Source organism: Nicotiana sylvestris, chromosome 1, assembly GCF_000393655.2.
Source record: "Nicotiana sylvestris chromosome 1, ASM39365v2, whole genome shotgun sequence".
Taxonomy (NCBI): domain Eukaryota; kingdom Viridiplantae; phylum Streptophyta; class Magnoliopsida; order Solanales; family Solanaceae; genus Nicotiana; species Nicotiana sylvestris.
In genome coordinates, this window is record NC_091057.1 from 183,648,207 (window position 1) to 183,665,037 (window position 16,831).

Sequence of the window (16,831 nt, forward strand, 5' to 3'; positions counted from 1 at the left end):
TCCCATGATATTTTTGGTTGTAGCGAAAAGACCTAGTCTTTATAATCCCATGCCTATAATGGGTAAATAATTATAGGCATCTTCTCAGGGAACAGTGTAATGTTATAAAAGTACAACTCATTTGATTAAAGTTGTCAAAAACGAGTCTTATATTTCAGATAAAATATTTCTCAAGCTGTAGTCTTTATATATTTAACCAATATTTCCGATACGTCCGTATTTACCGAATTCCAAACACTAATTTTTCCATTTCTTTTTTAAAATGTTTATTATTCCACTGGAAACAGACATAGGTATCATCGTTTCCACGCGATTCATCATTCAACGACTTCTTCAAATACAGCCATTTTGCTAACGCTTTCTCCTCTTACCAAACAAACACCCCCCATATACCAATAAGTGCGTACATAAATTCGAATCTCTCTCATTTTCCTTTTCTCGATTTGCTCTATATATATATATATATATATATATATATATATATATATATATATATATATATATATATATATATATATATATGTATGTATTTAAGTATTTGTGTTTGATTGCATTGTGGATCGGAGATTGATCAAAAATAGTATTTGAATTTTGTTGTGAACAGAGGGCTGAATAAGAATGGGGAGTTTGAGGGCGATTTTGAAGAATCCAGAGGATTTGTATCCATTGGTGAAGTTGAAGCTAGCGGCTCGACACGCGGAGAAACAGATCCCGCCGTCTCCACATTGGGGCTTCTGTTACTCAATGCTTCATAAGGTTTCTCGTAGCTTTGCTCTCGTCATTCAACAACTTCCCGTCGAGCTTCGTGACGCCGTATGTTTCTTCTCTTCTTTTTTGGTGGCATTTAATCGCTAGCGCTTGCTATTTGGATGAATTTAAAGCGTGTGGCTAACCTCTGTGTGTGTGCGTGTTTATATACATGAAAATTGGATTTTTGTTTAGTTTTTTTTTTTTTGATTTCCTGCTTCTGTGAATTGATTGAAATTTTTAATATACTATATATATATATTCCGTTGATTTGTTTTAATTTTCTGGATTCGCACATTATACTATAGCTGATATTTTGATTTTTGAAGGTTAATTTTTATTATTCTTATTTTTAACTTTAATTGAACTTTGCAGGTGTGCATTTTCTATTTGGTTCTTCGAGCACTTGACACTGTTGGTAAGCTCAGTTTACTATCTATCTAAATTTTGTTTAGTAATTATAAGGAGATATGGACCTTAGAAAACAGATGATTGTTCGTAGTATTACTATTAGCTAACATGATAAACTAGCATTTAAGTATAGTCAGAGGGTAAAATTATTTAGTGATTAGTGAAAACATCAACTGCTCATTAATTAAAAAAGAAATAAAAAAGAGCAAGTTATTCTACCCATGCTAATTATCTTGCTAGTTGATATTTCGTTTTAGATAATTCTGAGCTGCCTACCAGCTTTCTGTGGAACTCTTCTTGGTTATAAACGAGCTTTGACTAACTTATATTGCTGAAATACTAGTATGAGTTATCATATGTTGTTTTCTATTTCTTTCTAGACATTCATAAGGTAGTTTTTACCTTGTAATATTAGTTGATTCAGGGGTTGCTGCAGTCATATTTTTGAGTAACACTTATTTTTCTCTTTTTCATATTTGGATGTTCTTATTCTGGACAGAGGATGATACCAGCATTCCCACCGATGTTAAAGTACCTATTCTGATCTCTTTTCATCAGCATGTTTATGATCGTGAATGGCATTTTTCATGTAAGTCTCTGAGTTCAACTTGTCGATCTCCCTAAATTCTCAATATCCTTTTTCTCTTATAATGATTGTGCTTTTGCAATTGAAGAATCCCAAATTGGAAAGACTTAAAACTACTTTTGGAGGGTCACTATGAAACTTTTTTTTAATAAGTTGGATAAAACCAATGCAATGTTTCAATGTCTACCCAAAAATGTTTCTCTTTTGGCTCTGCTGTCAAACTACTACTAGAGGCTGCCCACATGCAGAAAGTTGCTAATGATCCAAGATATGGACCATATTTGATAGTTGAAAGCACATAATGCATCAGAATAGTGCCTGACTGAGGTCATATAGGAAAATGGACAAGAAGGGAAAGTAACTTTGGCATCCTTGCTTTTGTTTGATTACTTGCTAAATACTCTGCCACTGGTAGTTGCCTAACGGAAAAAATCAAGAGCCCATTATAACCTCATCTTTTACTATTATTGTAATCAGTGTGAGAGAGATTAGCTAATTGTTAATCTCATAGCGAATACACATCTATATTACCTCCAGCCATGGTGTTTAACCTCTTCCTGCATGATTCCCATTTCTCAAAAACACCTTCAATCATCTACTGACAATACATTCCACTGTATCTTGAAGACCACATAAATTAATGCCCACTCCTGTGACGCATGTGGTTGATGCCCTCCCCTGTCTTATTGCACATACTACACCAGCTGACCATAATGTACTTCCTTCTTCTCAGGTTGGCTAAATTGGCCCCCACGCCACACTTTGTGAAGAAGGCCATAGTTTCCTCTTGAATTTTCTAATTAGTACCTGTACCACGCAGAGGCACTGCTGGCATTAGGCATACAACACCAAACAAGTCATAATACTTGAAACCCTGTTACCTCTCTGAGAAAAATCCATACTTTAGGTTTAAAAAAAACTTGAGACCCTATAATTGCTCGCTCATCATCTGTATGCCGATTGTAGCATTGCTAGCTATACACCTGCCTGTTCATGTATGAACATGAAGGAGGATCCTTCCCACCCGAAGGACTGGGCAACACTAAAATATTGACCTGAATAAGACAATGTATACTAGTTCTAAGCATTTCGGTGGGTCCTGTAGTCCAACTTTTCACTTGCTCTGGGTAAATAACTTATCTTGATTTTATTTCTTTCAATGTATAAATAGTTGGATGACAGATAGGAGAATTGAGCTTTGAAAACTATGTTCTAACCCTGGAACTATTTCTGCATTACTAGTGGTTGCAATGGACTCTTTTGTTAATTTGCTACTCAAAATGTCATGACATGTTGGCCAAAGAGGTCAACCTGACTCAGTGATAGGATGCTAAGGGGAAGGGAGCAAGTTAGAACTTAGAAATCTTCTGAAATTTGTTATACTTCTTTTTACTGCAGTTTCTTACCCTAAATAATGGCTTTTCTTTTCTTCTATGTGTCTTGCTCCCACGGTGTCATGCGCGTTGCCCTCCCTACAAATACATTCTGTCTAGGGTGATATCTACTAATGGGGAATAGGATTTGACTTGTTAGAGAACTTCTAATATTATTATTACTATCATTTTTGTATATATTTAACTTGTTTTCACTTGTTTTTTATTCAATGTGATGATGACATGAGTTGAACTTAATGGAGAAGTGAGGATTCAGTTAGCCGACCCCAACTTGTTTGGGACTGCGGTGTAGTTATTGCTGTTTTATTATAGACTGATTTCCTAATCCCAATTTTTTAACATGTTAGGTGGTACAAAGGAGTACAAGGTTCTCATGGACCAGTTCCATCATGTTTCAACTGCTTTTCTGGAGCTTAGGAAACAGTGAGTTCTTACCCAGCTTGTGTGCTTTTCTGATACTAAGATTTTGCTCAATTGAGAGGCTACAATCAGCATATTTGTTGAATATGATGTAGCAGTAGGTCCTCCAGAATTTAAATTCTGTTGCATGGTTTGGAGAAATCCAAATTCAACTGTAGATCCACGTGATATGTCCCTAATGTGAATTCAGAAATATTTACTTATGCGCGGTGCAGCTTTCTCTGCCTTCTTCAACCCTACAAAATCTGAAAAAAAGAAATGCTACTTATACGACAAAAAATGTGAACTGGGATTGTAGTCTGAATTTCAAAATGTACAAACTCCGGGTCCCATTGTATTAGTAGGCTATAATGAAGATTATGTTCTTATATTTTGCAGTTATCAGCAGGCAATTGAGGATATTACCATGAGGATGGGTGCAGGAATGGCAAAATTCATATGCAAGGAGGTATGCAAGATGAACCATAAAGAACAGGATCAAATTATCTGATACTCACAAAAAGCAGCTTATACTTGTTTGCATTTTTTGTTTGTATGAATTTGCTTGATCTCTCAAGTTTTCCCTTTTTATGCAATTCCTCATCTTCAAGCCATTGGATTATTCCACCTACTCAAAAGTATAAACCATGGTCTCTGCTTCACTACATCGTGATTGATGTGGTATTACTAGTATTTCTGCTATTTGAGATTTGGTATCTTTTTCACCTGTATTTTGTTGAACATGTTTTGCACCAGTGTTGTTAGCCCGTACGGTTATTGTCGTCTTTGTTGAATTATCATCTATGTCTTTGTTTGTTAAGTAAGACAAGGCTATTAACACTATTGAAGACAAGTACGTGGAATTTGGTTAATGAGCGCTAAAATCTTGTTAGGTTTTTGAAAGGTAACTTTAACCTTTAAGCGCGCCTGATGTGTAGCTACTTTACGATTTAATAGTTTTTTGCTGCAAGCTTCATTTCTAGAATGCTCCTTCAACCTCCATGTATTTCAATTTCAACAAATCTACCTCTGCAGGTGGAAACAACCGATGATTATGACGAATATTGTCACTATGTAGCTGGGCTTGTTGGGCTAGGATTGTCAAAACTGTTCCATGCCTCTGGGAAAGAAGATCTGGCTTCAGATTCTCTCTCCAACTCCATGGGTTTATTTCTTCAGGTTTAAACCTTTACATGTGTGGCAGGCACAACTGTCCATCTTTGAGATTCTTCTTTGTTGAGGGCAGTAATACTAACATATTTGCTATATATTGCAGAAAACAAACATCATTAGAGATTATTTGGAAGACATAAATGAAGTACCCAAGTGCCGTATGTTCTGGCCCCGTGAAATATGGAGTAAATATGTTAACAAGCTTGAGGTTTGAACTCTTCATCTCCTTCGTCTTGTATGAGTTTCTCAACTCGTTTTTTCCCTGCCGTCATAGTTATTGGATGAACTTGAGTGGACTGTAGCAAGTGCAGTTGTTTAGTCAAAGCTCAGAGATGGGTTTCATTCATAGGTTAATTGACATCTCTGTTTATTGCCCACAGGAATTAAAGTACGAGGATAACTCGGCCAAAGCAGTGCAATGTCTCAATGACATGGTCACTAATGCTTTATCACATGTAGAAGATTGTTTGACTTACATGTCTGCTTTGCGTGATCCTTCCATCTTTCGATTCTGTGCTATTCCACAGGTATGTCCTCTAGGTTATTTTCTAGGCTCTCTAGCCTTTCAATTTATCTCAGGCTAAACGCGTCCTACCTGAAGACATTTCTTCTGTCACACTTGACGATTCCTTTTCTAACTATTTGGAACTCTAGTTCTTGGTCTTTCCATTTATTCAATTTTTCACAAAGTGTTTCTTATTATGGAATTTTATGTTCTCTGTTTGGGAAAGTGTCGATAAAGATCGAAATAGAAAATGTATCGAATTTGCTAAAGCAAACTCTATGTCAAATCATTTAATTTCAATCTAGTTATAGATCAAGGACCTTCGTATTGTCTTATTGCCATGATTTCTATTCATGCTTGTTTAATTGACCATAGAGTTAAGTGTGGTGAATGACTAATAGTCTACAATTCTTTAAACATGGACTTGTAGGCTGGGGAAGGAAGAAATTTGCATTACAGTATTTGTTCAGTTATTTACCTTTTACAGCATCCAGAAGCATTGTTGCACCAGTATTTGTTCATGGACTTGTAGGCTGGGGAAGGAAGAAATTTGCACTACAGTATTTGTTTCAGTTATTTACCTTTTACAGCATCCAGAAGCATTGTTGCACCAGTAACTTGCTAAGCATACTTCTTTACCATGCTTTTGCCTTGTTGTATTATCTAATGGTACCAGGTCATGGCAATTGGGACATTAGCTATGTGCTACGACAACATTGAAGTCTTCAGAGGAGTGGTAAAAATGAGACGTGGTAAGAACTATGATTCTCGACATGCATTTCCTGTGACTTTCATATCCAATTGCAATCTGACCCCGTAAAATTCAGCCAATTTGTTTATAAATCGCATCTTTTGTCAATAGGACTTGTTATTATGATGGGGTAGAGAGAGATTTTGTGTACTTGCGAAACAGCCTCTCATTCCTTATTTATTTTTGGTGCACCCACAATGTTTTTATATATATAGAAGGTCGGGTGTTGTTCGTAGAAAACCACATCGTTTTGTAAGGTTTTCCATTGTATACGGGTGTTTTTTGCCCTTCATTAATAAAATCTTATTACCTTATAAAAAAAGGACTTATTATTATCATGTAATGGATTGGGTTTTATCGTTAACACTGTCTTATTGTATATTCTACCTTTCTTGTCTTTGTATCATTTCTTTGAGAACTCGCTCCACAGCATGTATTATTCATGCATCTATATGTTCTACTGCATTTGCTGATGGAACTTATTTAAAGTAGATATTGTGTTTCTTGAGTATTATTCTAGCAGTTTTTAAGCATCACATTATATCCTTGTCTTCTTAATTTTTCTACGATACCTGTCATTATTATTAACTTTTGGTTTCTTCTTTCTAGGTCTGACTGCTAAGGTCATTGACCAGACCAGGACTATTGCAGATGTATATGGTGCTTTTTTTGACTTTTCTTGTATGCTGAAATCCAAGGTATGGAACTTATTTATTCCCAATCATGCCTAATTGCCCAGTTATAATGTACTCGTGTTGAAGTTGCTGGGTCAAATTGAGGATTACCCAGTCCTTTTTGTTTAACGTTAACAATGCATGTGTTGTCTTGGAATAAGTATATGCGCACTTTTGTGGCTCATTTGGTCAATATGGACCTTGCATTACGGTACGAGAAACCTTGTGCATACAAATTGTGATGGGGTTTCTGAATCATGTTCCTACTACAGATGCCTGTCTTTTCTTCCAGAAATACCGATTAACTTTTTGCAAAATAGTTATCCAGGAGTCTCTCTCTCACACATATGTACAAAGGTGTAGTACAAAAATAGAACAAATTAGTACACCTTTACGCGTAACATGTTCCTATTAAAATACTGATACCTCTTAGCCTTTGAATTGATACATCTAACTATTATTTGAACCGGTGATACATAATTTGGCGAAGCTTTTGCTTAATGGCTAATAATATGGGTTATGCACTCTGTCTGCTATCTGTTTCTCTTTGTTCCTATTTTATGTCAAAATTTCCTTTCTTGATGAAAAGACATGCCACCAAAGCTGCTCTTTTATTGTTTTAGGTTAATAATAATGATCCAAATGCAACAAAAACTCTGAAGAGGCTCGAAGCTATCCTGAAAACTTGCAGAGATTCGGGAACCTTGAACAAAAGGTTTGTACATATCCTAGTTGTTCTCATCTTCATATTGCTGTGAGTATCAACTAATGCATGAACCTATCACCAGGAAATCCTACATAATCAGGAGCGAGCCTAATTACAGTCCAGTTCTGGTAAGTCTATACAGCTAACTGTTTCACGCTTTAGATACAATTTGCCTTTCTGCATTTAATATTTTCTCATCTCTGAAATTTATTGCAGATTGTTGTCATTTTCATCATACTGGCTATTATTCTTGCACAGCTATCTGGAAACCGATCTTAGACGATATGTAAGTATCAGAATGACGATTTACTTGAGTAGCATGCCAATTATATAGATGCATGTCTCATGGTTCAAAAATATACCCTCTATTTCGACTTTCTATTGATAAGCATGTGGATCAATGTAGGAAGTATTTTTTTTTTCCTAGCCTTCAAACAATAAGCAGGGTAATTTTTCAAATCATGATCTCTCTCTCTCTCTCTCTCTCTCTCTCTCTCTCTCTCTCTCTCTCTCTCTCTGTTACATGCTATGTCAGACTGTATTGTATATTTTTTTTGAATGAATATGAACACATCCTCCTCACTTCCCAAAAAACACAAATTTTTCCTCCTCACCTTGAATGTGATTTACAAGTTATTGTCTTTAGATTGTCATTCCTGTGTCATCACAAATTTCCAAGTCTAAGTGAAAAGTTTCCCTTAACAAATCATTGTGGACTTCAATAGAATTGTAAGGTCATATTTCCCCAATGTTCAAATCTATGTCAAGAGCAACAACAACAACAACAAAAAACCCAGTGAAATCCCACAAGTGGGGTCAGGAGTATGTCAAGAACAACAATAACATCAAAATTGCCTCAGCTCCAAGTTGTATGAATCCTCACTGTCCATTTAACTCCGTTTGAACTTTGGACCCATTACATTCCCAAGGAAATTCCTTATTGATTAGTTTCGTGCTACCTGTCAGCTTACATTCCCAACGAAATTCCTTATTGACTAGTTTCACGCTAGCTGTCAGCTTACCGCAACTATCCTCCTTTATTCGAGCTTGGAATTGACAATATGAACAGGTTCACGAAGGAGGAGTTGCACTGTCAATTATGTCGGAACAATAAAATTGGAAGATCATATTATATTAGGATCGTACTTACTTCAACAGTGTCATTAATGATGATTTAATAGGTTTGTTTCCTAGATTTAAAGTTAGTGCATTGTGTTCAAACGATGGCATCACTTTGCAATTTTAGGATAACTGTGTTAAAAATCTAGAAAGATACATGGAAATTGTAGCCTTTTCAGCTTCTTCGTGGAAATCATTAACCAAGTTTATGCTCTGTCTTGCTTTGCAGTTTGGGTTACAAAAAAGAAGTCAGGTCAAGGAAGACAGCACAAGCTCTTGGCCAATTATGTGATTAGTGCAAATTTTGATGTTTGTAATTCTATGTTCATTAAGTGATAGTTGCACCTTTTAACCTGACATGATAATTACGAAAACCTATTTTTGGTGGTTTGTTGGGTATGTACTTGTTTGCAAGCTACGAAAGCAAATTCCAAGTGTTGTAGAGTCACCATGATGTAATAAACATGTCTTTTATAATAGTTTGTTCATTTTTGTGGTAAACTGACGTATTTAAATAACAGCCATTGTATTAAAATTCCATATTTCAGAAAGTGAAATGCCTTGCTCATCTCGGGGTGATCGTCAAAATGAAATGAAAAGTGACAACCTTTTTACGCATTTATCTTAAGGTGACTAGTATGTCAAACAAAGACAACCTCTGAAATAGTTTTTCATTCCTTGAGAGCACACAAGTCCTACATATATTTTATCGCGAAGGAAAATATTTTTACTTGTGGCGTAACATAAATATGAAGAGAACATTTCAGGTTTTTATTACAATCAGGACCGCTCCTGGAACATTCATATTATCAATTCAGTGGGGAGCTATGTATGTAGGTAAAATTGTATGAAAGGCTTCAATTGCATTCCATTCATATTATCAATTCAGTGTGGGAGCTATGTGTGTAGGTAAAATTGTATGAAGGGTTCAATTGAATTTCCTTTGCTGGAAAATTGTACCTCGTTTATAGGTAAAAACTAAAAAAAACTAGGTAAGAAAAAATATTTTTGTGTATATATAACTTGTTGAATTCCCCTTATACAAATAAATCTTTTAGTATAGCATCTTTTTTGACTCCCTTATTACAATTCTGGCTCTGCCGCTAGTTATCATCTGCCCATGGCAATTTTCACGTTCTAATCGGAAGTGAATTGAATATGGTCGTATCCACCGCAACTTTCAAAATCATCAGTAGGTTCTTGTTGTTCTTTACAGTCTTTTCCTGCCCATCACTCCTTTGTACAGTCTTTTCCTAGTAAGAGGAGTTGATCATGGTTTCCAGTAGACTTATAGATTAGAGCCGTCGCACATATTTTGGTATATACCAACCTGGCTACATTCAAGAGGACCAAAGCTTTTTCATATGTTCTTTTTAATTGTCGTATTCACTTTATTTAAGCGCAGAAAACCTCCTAGCAGCCAGTCTTTGTAGTTGGAAATGTTTTAATATGGAATTCTACAGTGTTTTCAAAGTGTTACTATTCCTTATCTGCTGAAGGCAAAACATATTATTTGTTCACATTCTCTGAGACCCAAAAAGGGAAAACAAGTTATAAAAATGTACTAGGGTAGCCATTGCTACAAAATTAATCACAACAAATTGCAACATACAACAATCACATCTAAGTCCTTAAAAGGGGGGAAATATATAAAAGGTTACCCACGAATGGAATAAACGATCAAAAAAGGAAAGGAAAAAAAGACCCCTATAACAAGTATTTAAGGGGACAATATAGAGAATATTACAAGAGGCAGAAACGATTGCAAGCAGCAGATGATATAAGCAGCAGAAGATACAGAAATCCGACGGCTCCTTCATAATAAAAGAAATCCCTAAATTTCAGAAAACCTCGGCCACTTTCCTTGCAAGGACACGTTCCCTTCTTTCAATGTAACCGAAAGGAAACCACCCTGCTCTGCCTTTGCATTCACCTTCAGCCCAACCATTGTTAGAAACCTGAAAACACCAACGAAACACATTGTTAGTTATCTAGAAAACAATTGGATAATCAACCATTTGAAAAGTATCCACTGGCGCAGTTGATGGGCAGAACTCAAACAAAAAACAGTATACCACTGGAACCAAAAGCTTCCAGGATGTATTACTAAATGCACCATACTATCCTTTTGTTTGTCATTTCTCAAGTTCAGATGAGTAATATCAGAAAACATGACACCAACATGCAGAAGTGAATCCACTAGAGCAAAATAAACTAACAAACCTTGCGAATAACAACATATTCTCCAACAGATAAATTAAGCTCCACATCGGATTCAGCTTGATATGGGTACATGACCTGACCAACCCAGAAAGAAGCAAAGCAATTGAGCAGTCATCACTGGACTAAATCTATTCAATTTACTTGGAAGTTCAAAATACTCACTTCTCCGAGGAAGTAACCCATACTATCAGTTGATCCATTTTGTACGGGTGAAGTAGAGACACCGTTTACCTCTTCATATGAGGGAGGTGGAGGCATAGTATCCACACTAGGAGCAGGAGCAGGAGCTGCTTCAATACGCTGGCGCTCTGATAACATCTAAATCATAAAAACAAATTACCCTTAGATTCTCAAATATGGTGGAAAAATCAGTGGGAGTCCATCATATTCAGGATTTTCTAAAATAAATCACACATACCTCAGCTTCTAGCTGATCAAGAATCTGAAGGATTCTCTGATGGTATGATCGTTCTGATTCAACCTAATCACAAGAATGAAATGACATTTAAAATAATCAAATTTTACTTATGTGGTACCTTTTAAAAGCACTCTATTCCACAGCTCTAGGAGGATGGTTACCATGGCAATCAATCGTTGGAGTGTCAGTCTTTGCTGCTGAGCTTCAACAGCAGCCATAGCTGCTGAAGCTTCTTTTCCCAATGTATTCATATTTGACTTCAAGTCTTGTAGCTTTGCTTCGGCTGCTTCCAGTTTATATGCCATGTCAGGATGACCTGTTCCTTCTCTCAGTTTAGCTTGTCGTCTGGATACTTCAACAGCCTATCTAAGTTAGTCAGAAAAGAGAACTGGCATCTGGCAAGTGCAATTAACTGATCCAAAATTTTTATTATCATCAAAGCAACTTAAGACAACACCATGAACACATTATGTGAAAGAAACCACATTACTTGATTTAAAGTCTGCCTTACAATTTAAAACAGAAGCAACTAAATACCTGAGCTTCTGCCTCTTGTCGCATTCTATCATATCTTTGAGCTAGATGTCGAGCATCTTCCAATGGAGCTCCCATCACCATGGCCCTTAATGGTTCAGCGACCTGGAAAGGAAATATCAATAGTCAAGTAGATGGCTTGAAACAGATTGACATACTGGACATAGAACAATTGGAGTGTCCTCACACATAATTCCTAAATGGTTAGACCAAGATGAAGTCTGTTTATGGACTTCAACTTAAGTAAATAGTTTCAGTTCTAATTAAGTAAATAGTCTCAGTTCTAAAAGAATTACATCTTCTAGAGCTCATCAAATATTCAAATCTTGGCCGAGACAAATAGAAAATAGGGAACCAAAACCATTAATTGATTGAAGCAGCATGATTTTGAACCCTTAAGAACATTGTTATCTAGAAGGATACATATAACTCCACCTCATCTTTGATCTAATGGCCTCAATCCAACCCCTTTCTTTGAGTTGCCCAAATGAACTTCAAGTACGACCAAGGCCCCAAAATTCTGATATCTAGGTACTTGCACTACTAACAAGTTCTCTTTATCACCGTGGTCAATAGCAGGAACCTTCAGCATTCCGCTTGAATTACTTTACTGTGATGAGGCTTAATTTTCCTTTATCTCCCCTTTTTCTCTTCCATCTTTCTTCCTTCCTTGCTTCCCTCTTCCTCTTCTTGCCCTTCTTGAGCTGAGGGTCTATTGGAAACAGCCTCTCTACCTGCATTAAGTAGGGGTAAGGTCTGCGTACAGACTACCCTCCCCAGACCCCACATGTTGGGATCAAACTGGGTTTGTTGTTGTTGTTGTTGTTGATGAGGCTTAATTTACCCAGAACAAATCTTTAACACGTCCCAGGTTCATAGAAGACTAAAAGAGATAGCACGTGACAAACAGATGAACTAAATAAGACATCTCAGGCTTTGTTAGTAATGAGGAATATATTTTTTCCACTAGTCCTTTGTTCATTATCTTTGACAAAGAGTGCTTTGCATATTTTCAGAAGCTGACATTTTCTTTTAGGAAAAAGAAAGAAATTCTAGCATGAGTTTCCAGTAGCATAAAACTTGTCAAATTACGATAAATTCTCACAATATATAAAACATTTTATAGAAAACTACCACTATATTTCCCCTGAAACATAACACCATGGCCAAAACAATAGATGGCTTAGCAGAAAAAATGTTTCTCCAACAGTAACAAAGGTTGTGCAGTACGGTAAATAGTGATCCAAAATGCTTCTCTGCCTTATTTGATGATTGGATTAGAAGAAACACATCAGAAAAGAAACATATGCCTCCACAAGGCATAGAAAGGTCCCACAAGACAAAAGAAGCTTACAAGTACAGAGTACTTTTGGAGCCACTTCATTTAAGTTTCAGCCTAATACCAAATATAAACAACAAAGAATATGCATCCAATACAACAATTAGATAGACCTACTTGTTCCAGAGTGTGACATCAAATACAATTGAGAAGGTTATAAAGTCGAGATTATTTCATTAACCTGCGTTCCAAGGGCTTTCAACAGATTTCCCCGCTCCTTCTCCATCTGAGCACGAGCACGTGAAAAACCTAATGCAGCTTTTGACAATGTAGTACCACTTGTACATGTATTTTCAGCACCATATTTCCTGCTATCTTCTGACAGTTTAGTTCCTGTAGGAGAAGCTCATATTTGTCAACAGATATCGAAGATAAGTTTTTTTGTTTTTTTTTACCTAAAAGAACAATCATCAATGTGGAAGAAGTCAGAAAATGACCTATTTCAACTTGTTTAGACCCAGTAACAATATAACCTTCAACACCACGAACAATATCCCTTTGAAAATGCTGCATTTCAAAAGATCAAATGTTTTTGAGGCGATAGCTCAATGTTTCTGTATATGTATCTCCAGTTGGAAAGGAGAAACAATAAAATCTTGACAATAGAATAAGCTCAAAAGTTCAAAGTTATGGGACTCTTTAGGAGTCAATGCCAACTTAGCTAAGGATAAAAGACAATGGAAAGAAGCAATTTATATAGGAATAACAACTAGTTGGGTTACAACTAGTTAGCATTGTAAGTGTAAGTGTGAGCTTCAGAAATAATCCAGTTTACCTAAAAGAGCAAATTCGTTTTTTTTCTTTGACTAAAGGAGCAAATTCTTTAGAATTTACAGAATGAAATGGACTTTGATTAGGTGATAAATGGATATAGAGGATTTATATAACCAACCCCAACTCATTTTGAATCAAGAAGTTGACTGAATGATTGATCCATAGTAATGTAATTGAAGCGCTACAAGTATGTGGCTTAGTTCATTTATAGAAAGAATCTAAAAATGAGAAATATTTAAAACTCTGATTATGTAAAACCACATTCAAACAGGTATACCATGCAGTAGAAGAATAAAATCTTTGACTGGTGTAAGAGATTATATTAACTAATATGCAAGTAAGACTCAACTTCTTAAATTCAATACAAAGGCCTCCTACAAAATCAGGGAAAAGGAAAACTATCAGCTGACAAAACGAGAAACCTTTGCAGCACGAGTGGATATGTAAAGCTTTTCGAGCTTATGATGCTGCTGGAGTTCGGCTTCATCAGTCACAAGATCTGAACCATATCCCCCTGCCCCAAACTGCTTGAGGACAGCCTGAAAAGAGAGAAGTGAGAAACTATTAAGTAGTCGAAAAAAATATATTAAGTACTTCCAATAACAGCAATTTGATCAGTTGCAGAAACTAAATACCAGAGAACTATTCATCCAAAAAAAAGCCTAAAAACCACAGATTTGCGGCCAGAGATGGATGAATTGGAGCCACAAATCATGAGGCGAAGCTAAAACTGGACATGATAACCTTGTACAAGATTTATAAATGGAGCTTGATAGAGGCACCGATAAATATTGCAAAGGAAATTGTGGGCCACAAAATAGATATTAACATAAATTATGAGTACAAAGCTTTGAACCCATTCTTATAGGAACTAATTGACCTCCGAAAACACATCACCCCTTAACTTAGGTGGCAGTGTCACATTCTAGTCAACTATCAATTACTAGGCTATAACTACAGAACTAGAAAATATGACTCAATTTACAATATTTTGCAATATTTGGATGAGAAACATCACTTTAAAATAAACTAAATAGCAATCAGAAGCTTGTTGCAAGATTGTTTAGAGGAATCTAAGTACCACGCGCCCCAACTACGATATAAGAAAGGACTTCTTTAGCATAAACACCATGGTTAATTATAGAGTATAATGATGGCCGTAAGAAGATCATCACGTTCAAGATTTTCAGTATCTAATATTTCAAAATACAGAATAAAAGATAGTAAAAGTGCTCTACTAACTGAAGAGAGACTAAGGCAAGTCATAAGGATTTCACAATGTAGGCATTTCAGAACAAAACAACGCATTCTCATCTTCATATATAGTGAGTTTATTCCATCAAATCACCCGAAAACTCCTAGCTTGTCAACCTAACAAAAACCATAATCACTCAAAACCAGGGAATTTAGTACACATTGCAATATTGACTATGAACAATTCTAAGAAAACATGAAAACGACTTAAAAATATTACTACCAATAATTTCCATAATAGGATATAATTAACAAAATTTAGTAAATTTGAGCGTTACTAGGATGTGGCCCTATTGTAAAGGTGACTCTAAATAAGTCTAGCACGTGAAAAAAATCAAAATACACTTCATCAAAATAAAAAATAAAAATCAATTGAAAAATACAGCAAATCAGATATGAATCAACCTATAATTGCACTGAGCTATAAAAAGCGAGAAAACACACGATTCAAATGGATCAATTTAATCAACGAACAATTACAACGTAAATATTGATTTGAATTAGCTTATAGAGGATTAATTTATAAGTTACGTAGTAAAAAATGCTAATATGTAGAAAGAGGGAACGGATCGTACTTGCTGTTGGCGAGCGACCTGTTCTCTGAGCCTCGTGGCTTGCTTTCTGATCGCTTCCATTGACGAACCAAATGACCTTCAAAATCTATAGCAATTTCAGAGAGATTTGAGATTTCTGCGATTAGGTCTCGATTCGCCGGAGCGTGATTGAATCTTCGGACAGGCAATTTTCGAAATGGGAGAATTCGAATTGGGGTTGTTTTGGAAAATAGGGAAATATGTCTTTGAGCAGTTCTGTAAATTGTACTATTTCACCCTGAGGTTTTGAAATTTAACATGTTGCCCCTTCTTGCTTTTCTTTTAAAATAAAATGAGGAAAAAAGAAATTGCTCCTACAATACTGCTTAAACCCTTAAACTAATACTCTAACTTTTGGTTATGAAATTAAAAAAGGAAATAATAATTTTAAAATATGTGGTGTTAAACATGATTCATGAATAATATTTGTGTATTTACAAGACTTTTGAAGCTTATGATTTTAAACATGTCATAATATTTTGTGTAGCTATAAAAGGTTATTGTTTATTGTAAAATGAAAAGTTTAAATTAAATTATTTTTAAAAAAAATAAAAAAATTGAACTGACCAAAAAAGAAATAAAATTGCATAAATTGAAATGGGTGGAATAGTTTCACTCAAAAAATTGTTTTATTATTTAACGAACTTGACATGAAACAGTTGGCCATAATGCTACTAGCACTAGGTGATAATATTTGCTGTAAGCATGTTTGATAGGTCTTTGCCTAAGCTCATTACCTAAAGAAGTAATCAAAATATTGATGGTAGGGTGTTAAATATGGGCAAGTTAAATCGGGTTGGGACAATAAATTTAGGGCAAGTTACATATTTAGTAAGTTGGCCAAATATAATTATATTTATTAGCCAATATATATAAATTATACATTAATTATGTATAAAATATATATAGTATACATTAATATATATAAAATATATATTTTGTCGATCATTTTTTTAGAGCGTCTAAACAGTATAGTTTCCTCATAAATCAACTATGACACAATTAGCCCAAAACTTGTCTAATCTGGTCCATTTGAGTTGTCAAATGCATTATAAACCGATCCGTCTAACTCAACGTAATTTTTTTCATGAAAATTTTACCTTTCATAGCAAAACTTTACACCCTATTTATTATAAATAAAAATTCTTTTAAATATTATTTTCTATAGCTACCTTTTAGTTATTATAGCAAAATATGTATTTATGGTCACTTCCTACTATTAAACCATTAA

At 35.2% G+C, this 16,831-nt stretch overlaps 2 protein-coding genes across 2 annotated transcripts; one reads left to right on the forward strand and one right to left on the reverse strand.

The window, feature by feature from the left end:
* Positions 1–249: 249 nt before the first annotated feature.
* On the forward strand, positions 250–8,966 carry LOC104248076 (squalene synthase). The gene is made up of 15 exons (XM_009804266.2): positions 250–399; positions 605–813; positions 1,123–1,165; positions 1,658–1,747; positions 3,486–3,561; positions 3,937–4,006; positions 4,573–4,716; positions 4,814–4,918; positions 5,091–5,237; positions 5,892–5,967; positions 6,576–6,664; positions 7,264–7,355; positions 7,429–7,474; positions 7,563–7,632; positions 8,695–8,966. The coding sequence occupies exons 2-14, from the start codon at positions 619–621 to the stop codon at positions 7,623–7,625; spliced, it is 1,236 nt and encodes a 411-aa protein (XP_009802568.1). The 5' UTR covers positions 250–399; positions 605–618; the 3' UTR covers positions 7,626–7,632; positions 8,695–8,966.
* Positions 8,967–10,016: 1,050 nt separating this feature from the next.
* On the reverse strand, positions 10,017–15,827 carry LOC104248077 (SH3 domain-containing protein 2). Its single transcript, XM_009804267.2, has 10 exons — positions 15,583–15,827; positions 14,176–14,292; positions 13,417–13,486; positions 13,161–13,312; positions 11,644–11,745; positions 11,268–11,468; positions 11,107–11,169; positions 10,851–11,006; positions 10,689–10,763; positions 10,017–10,423 (listed from the first exon to the last, which is right to left on the reverse strand). Exons 1-10 carry the CDS (start codon positions 15,640–15,642, stop codon positions 10,307–10,309), a joined length of 1,113 nt encoding a protein of 370 aa, XP_009802569.1. The 5' UTR covers positions 15,643–15,827; the 3' UTR covers positions 10,017–10,306.
* Positions 15,828–16,831: the final 1,004 nt, after the last annotated feature.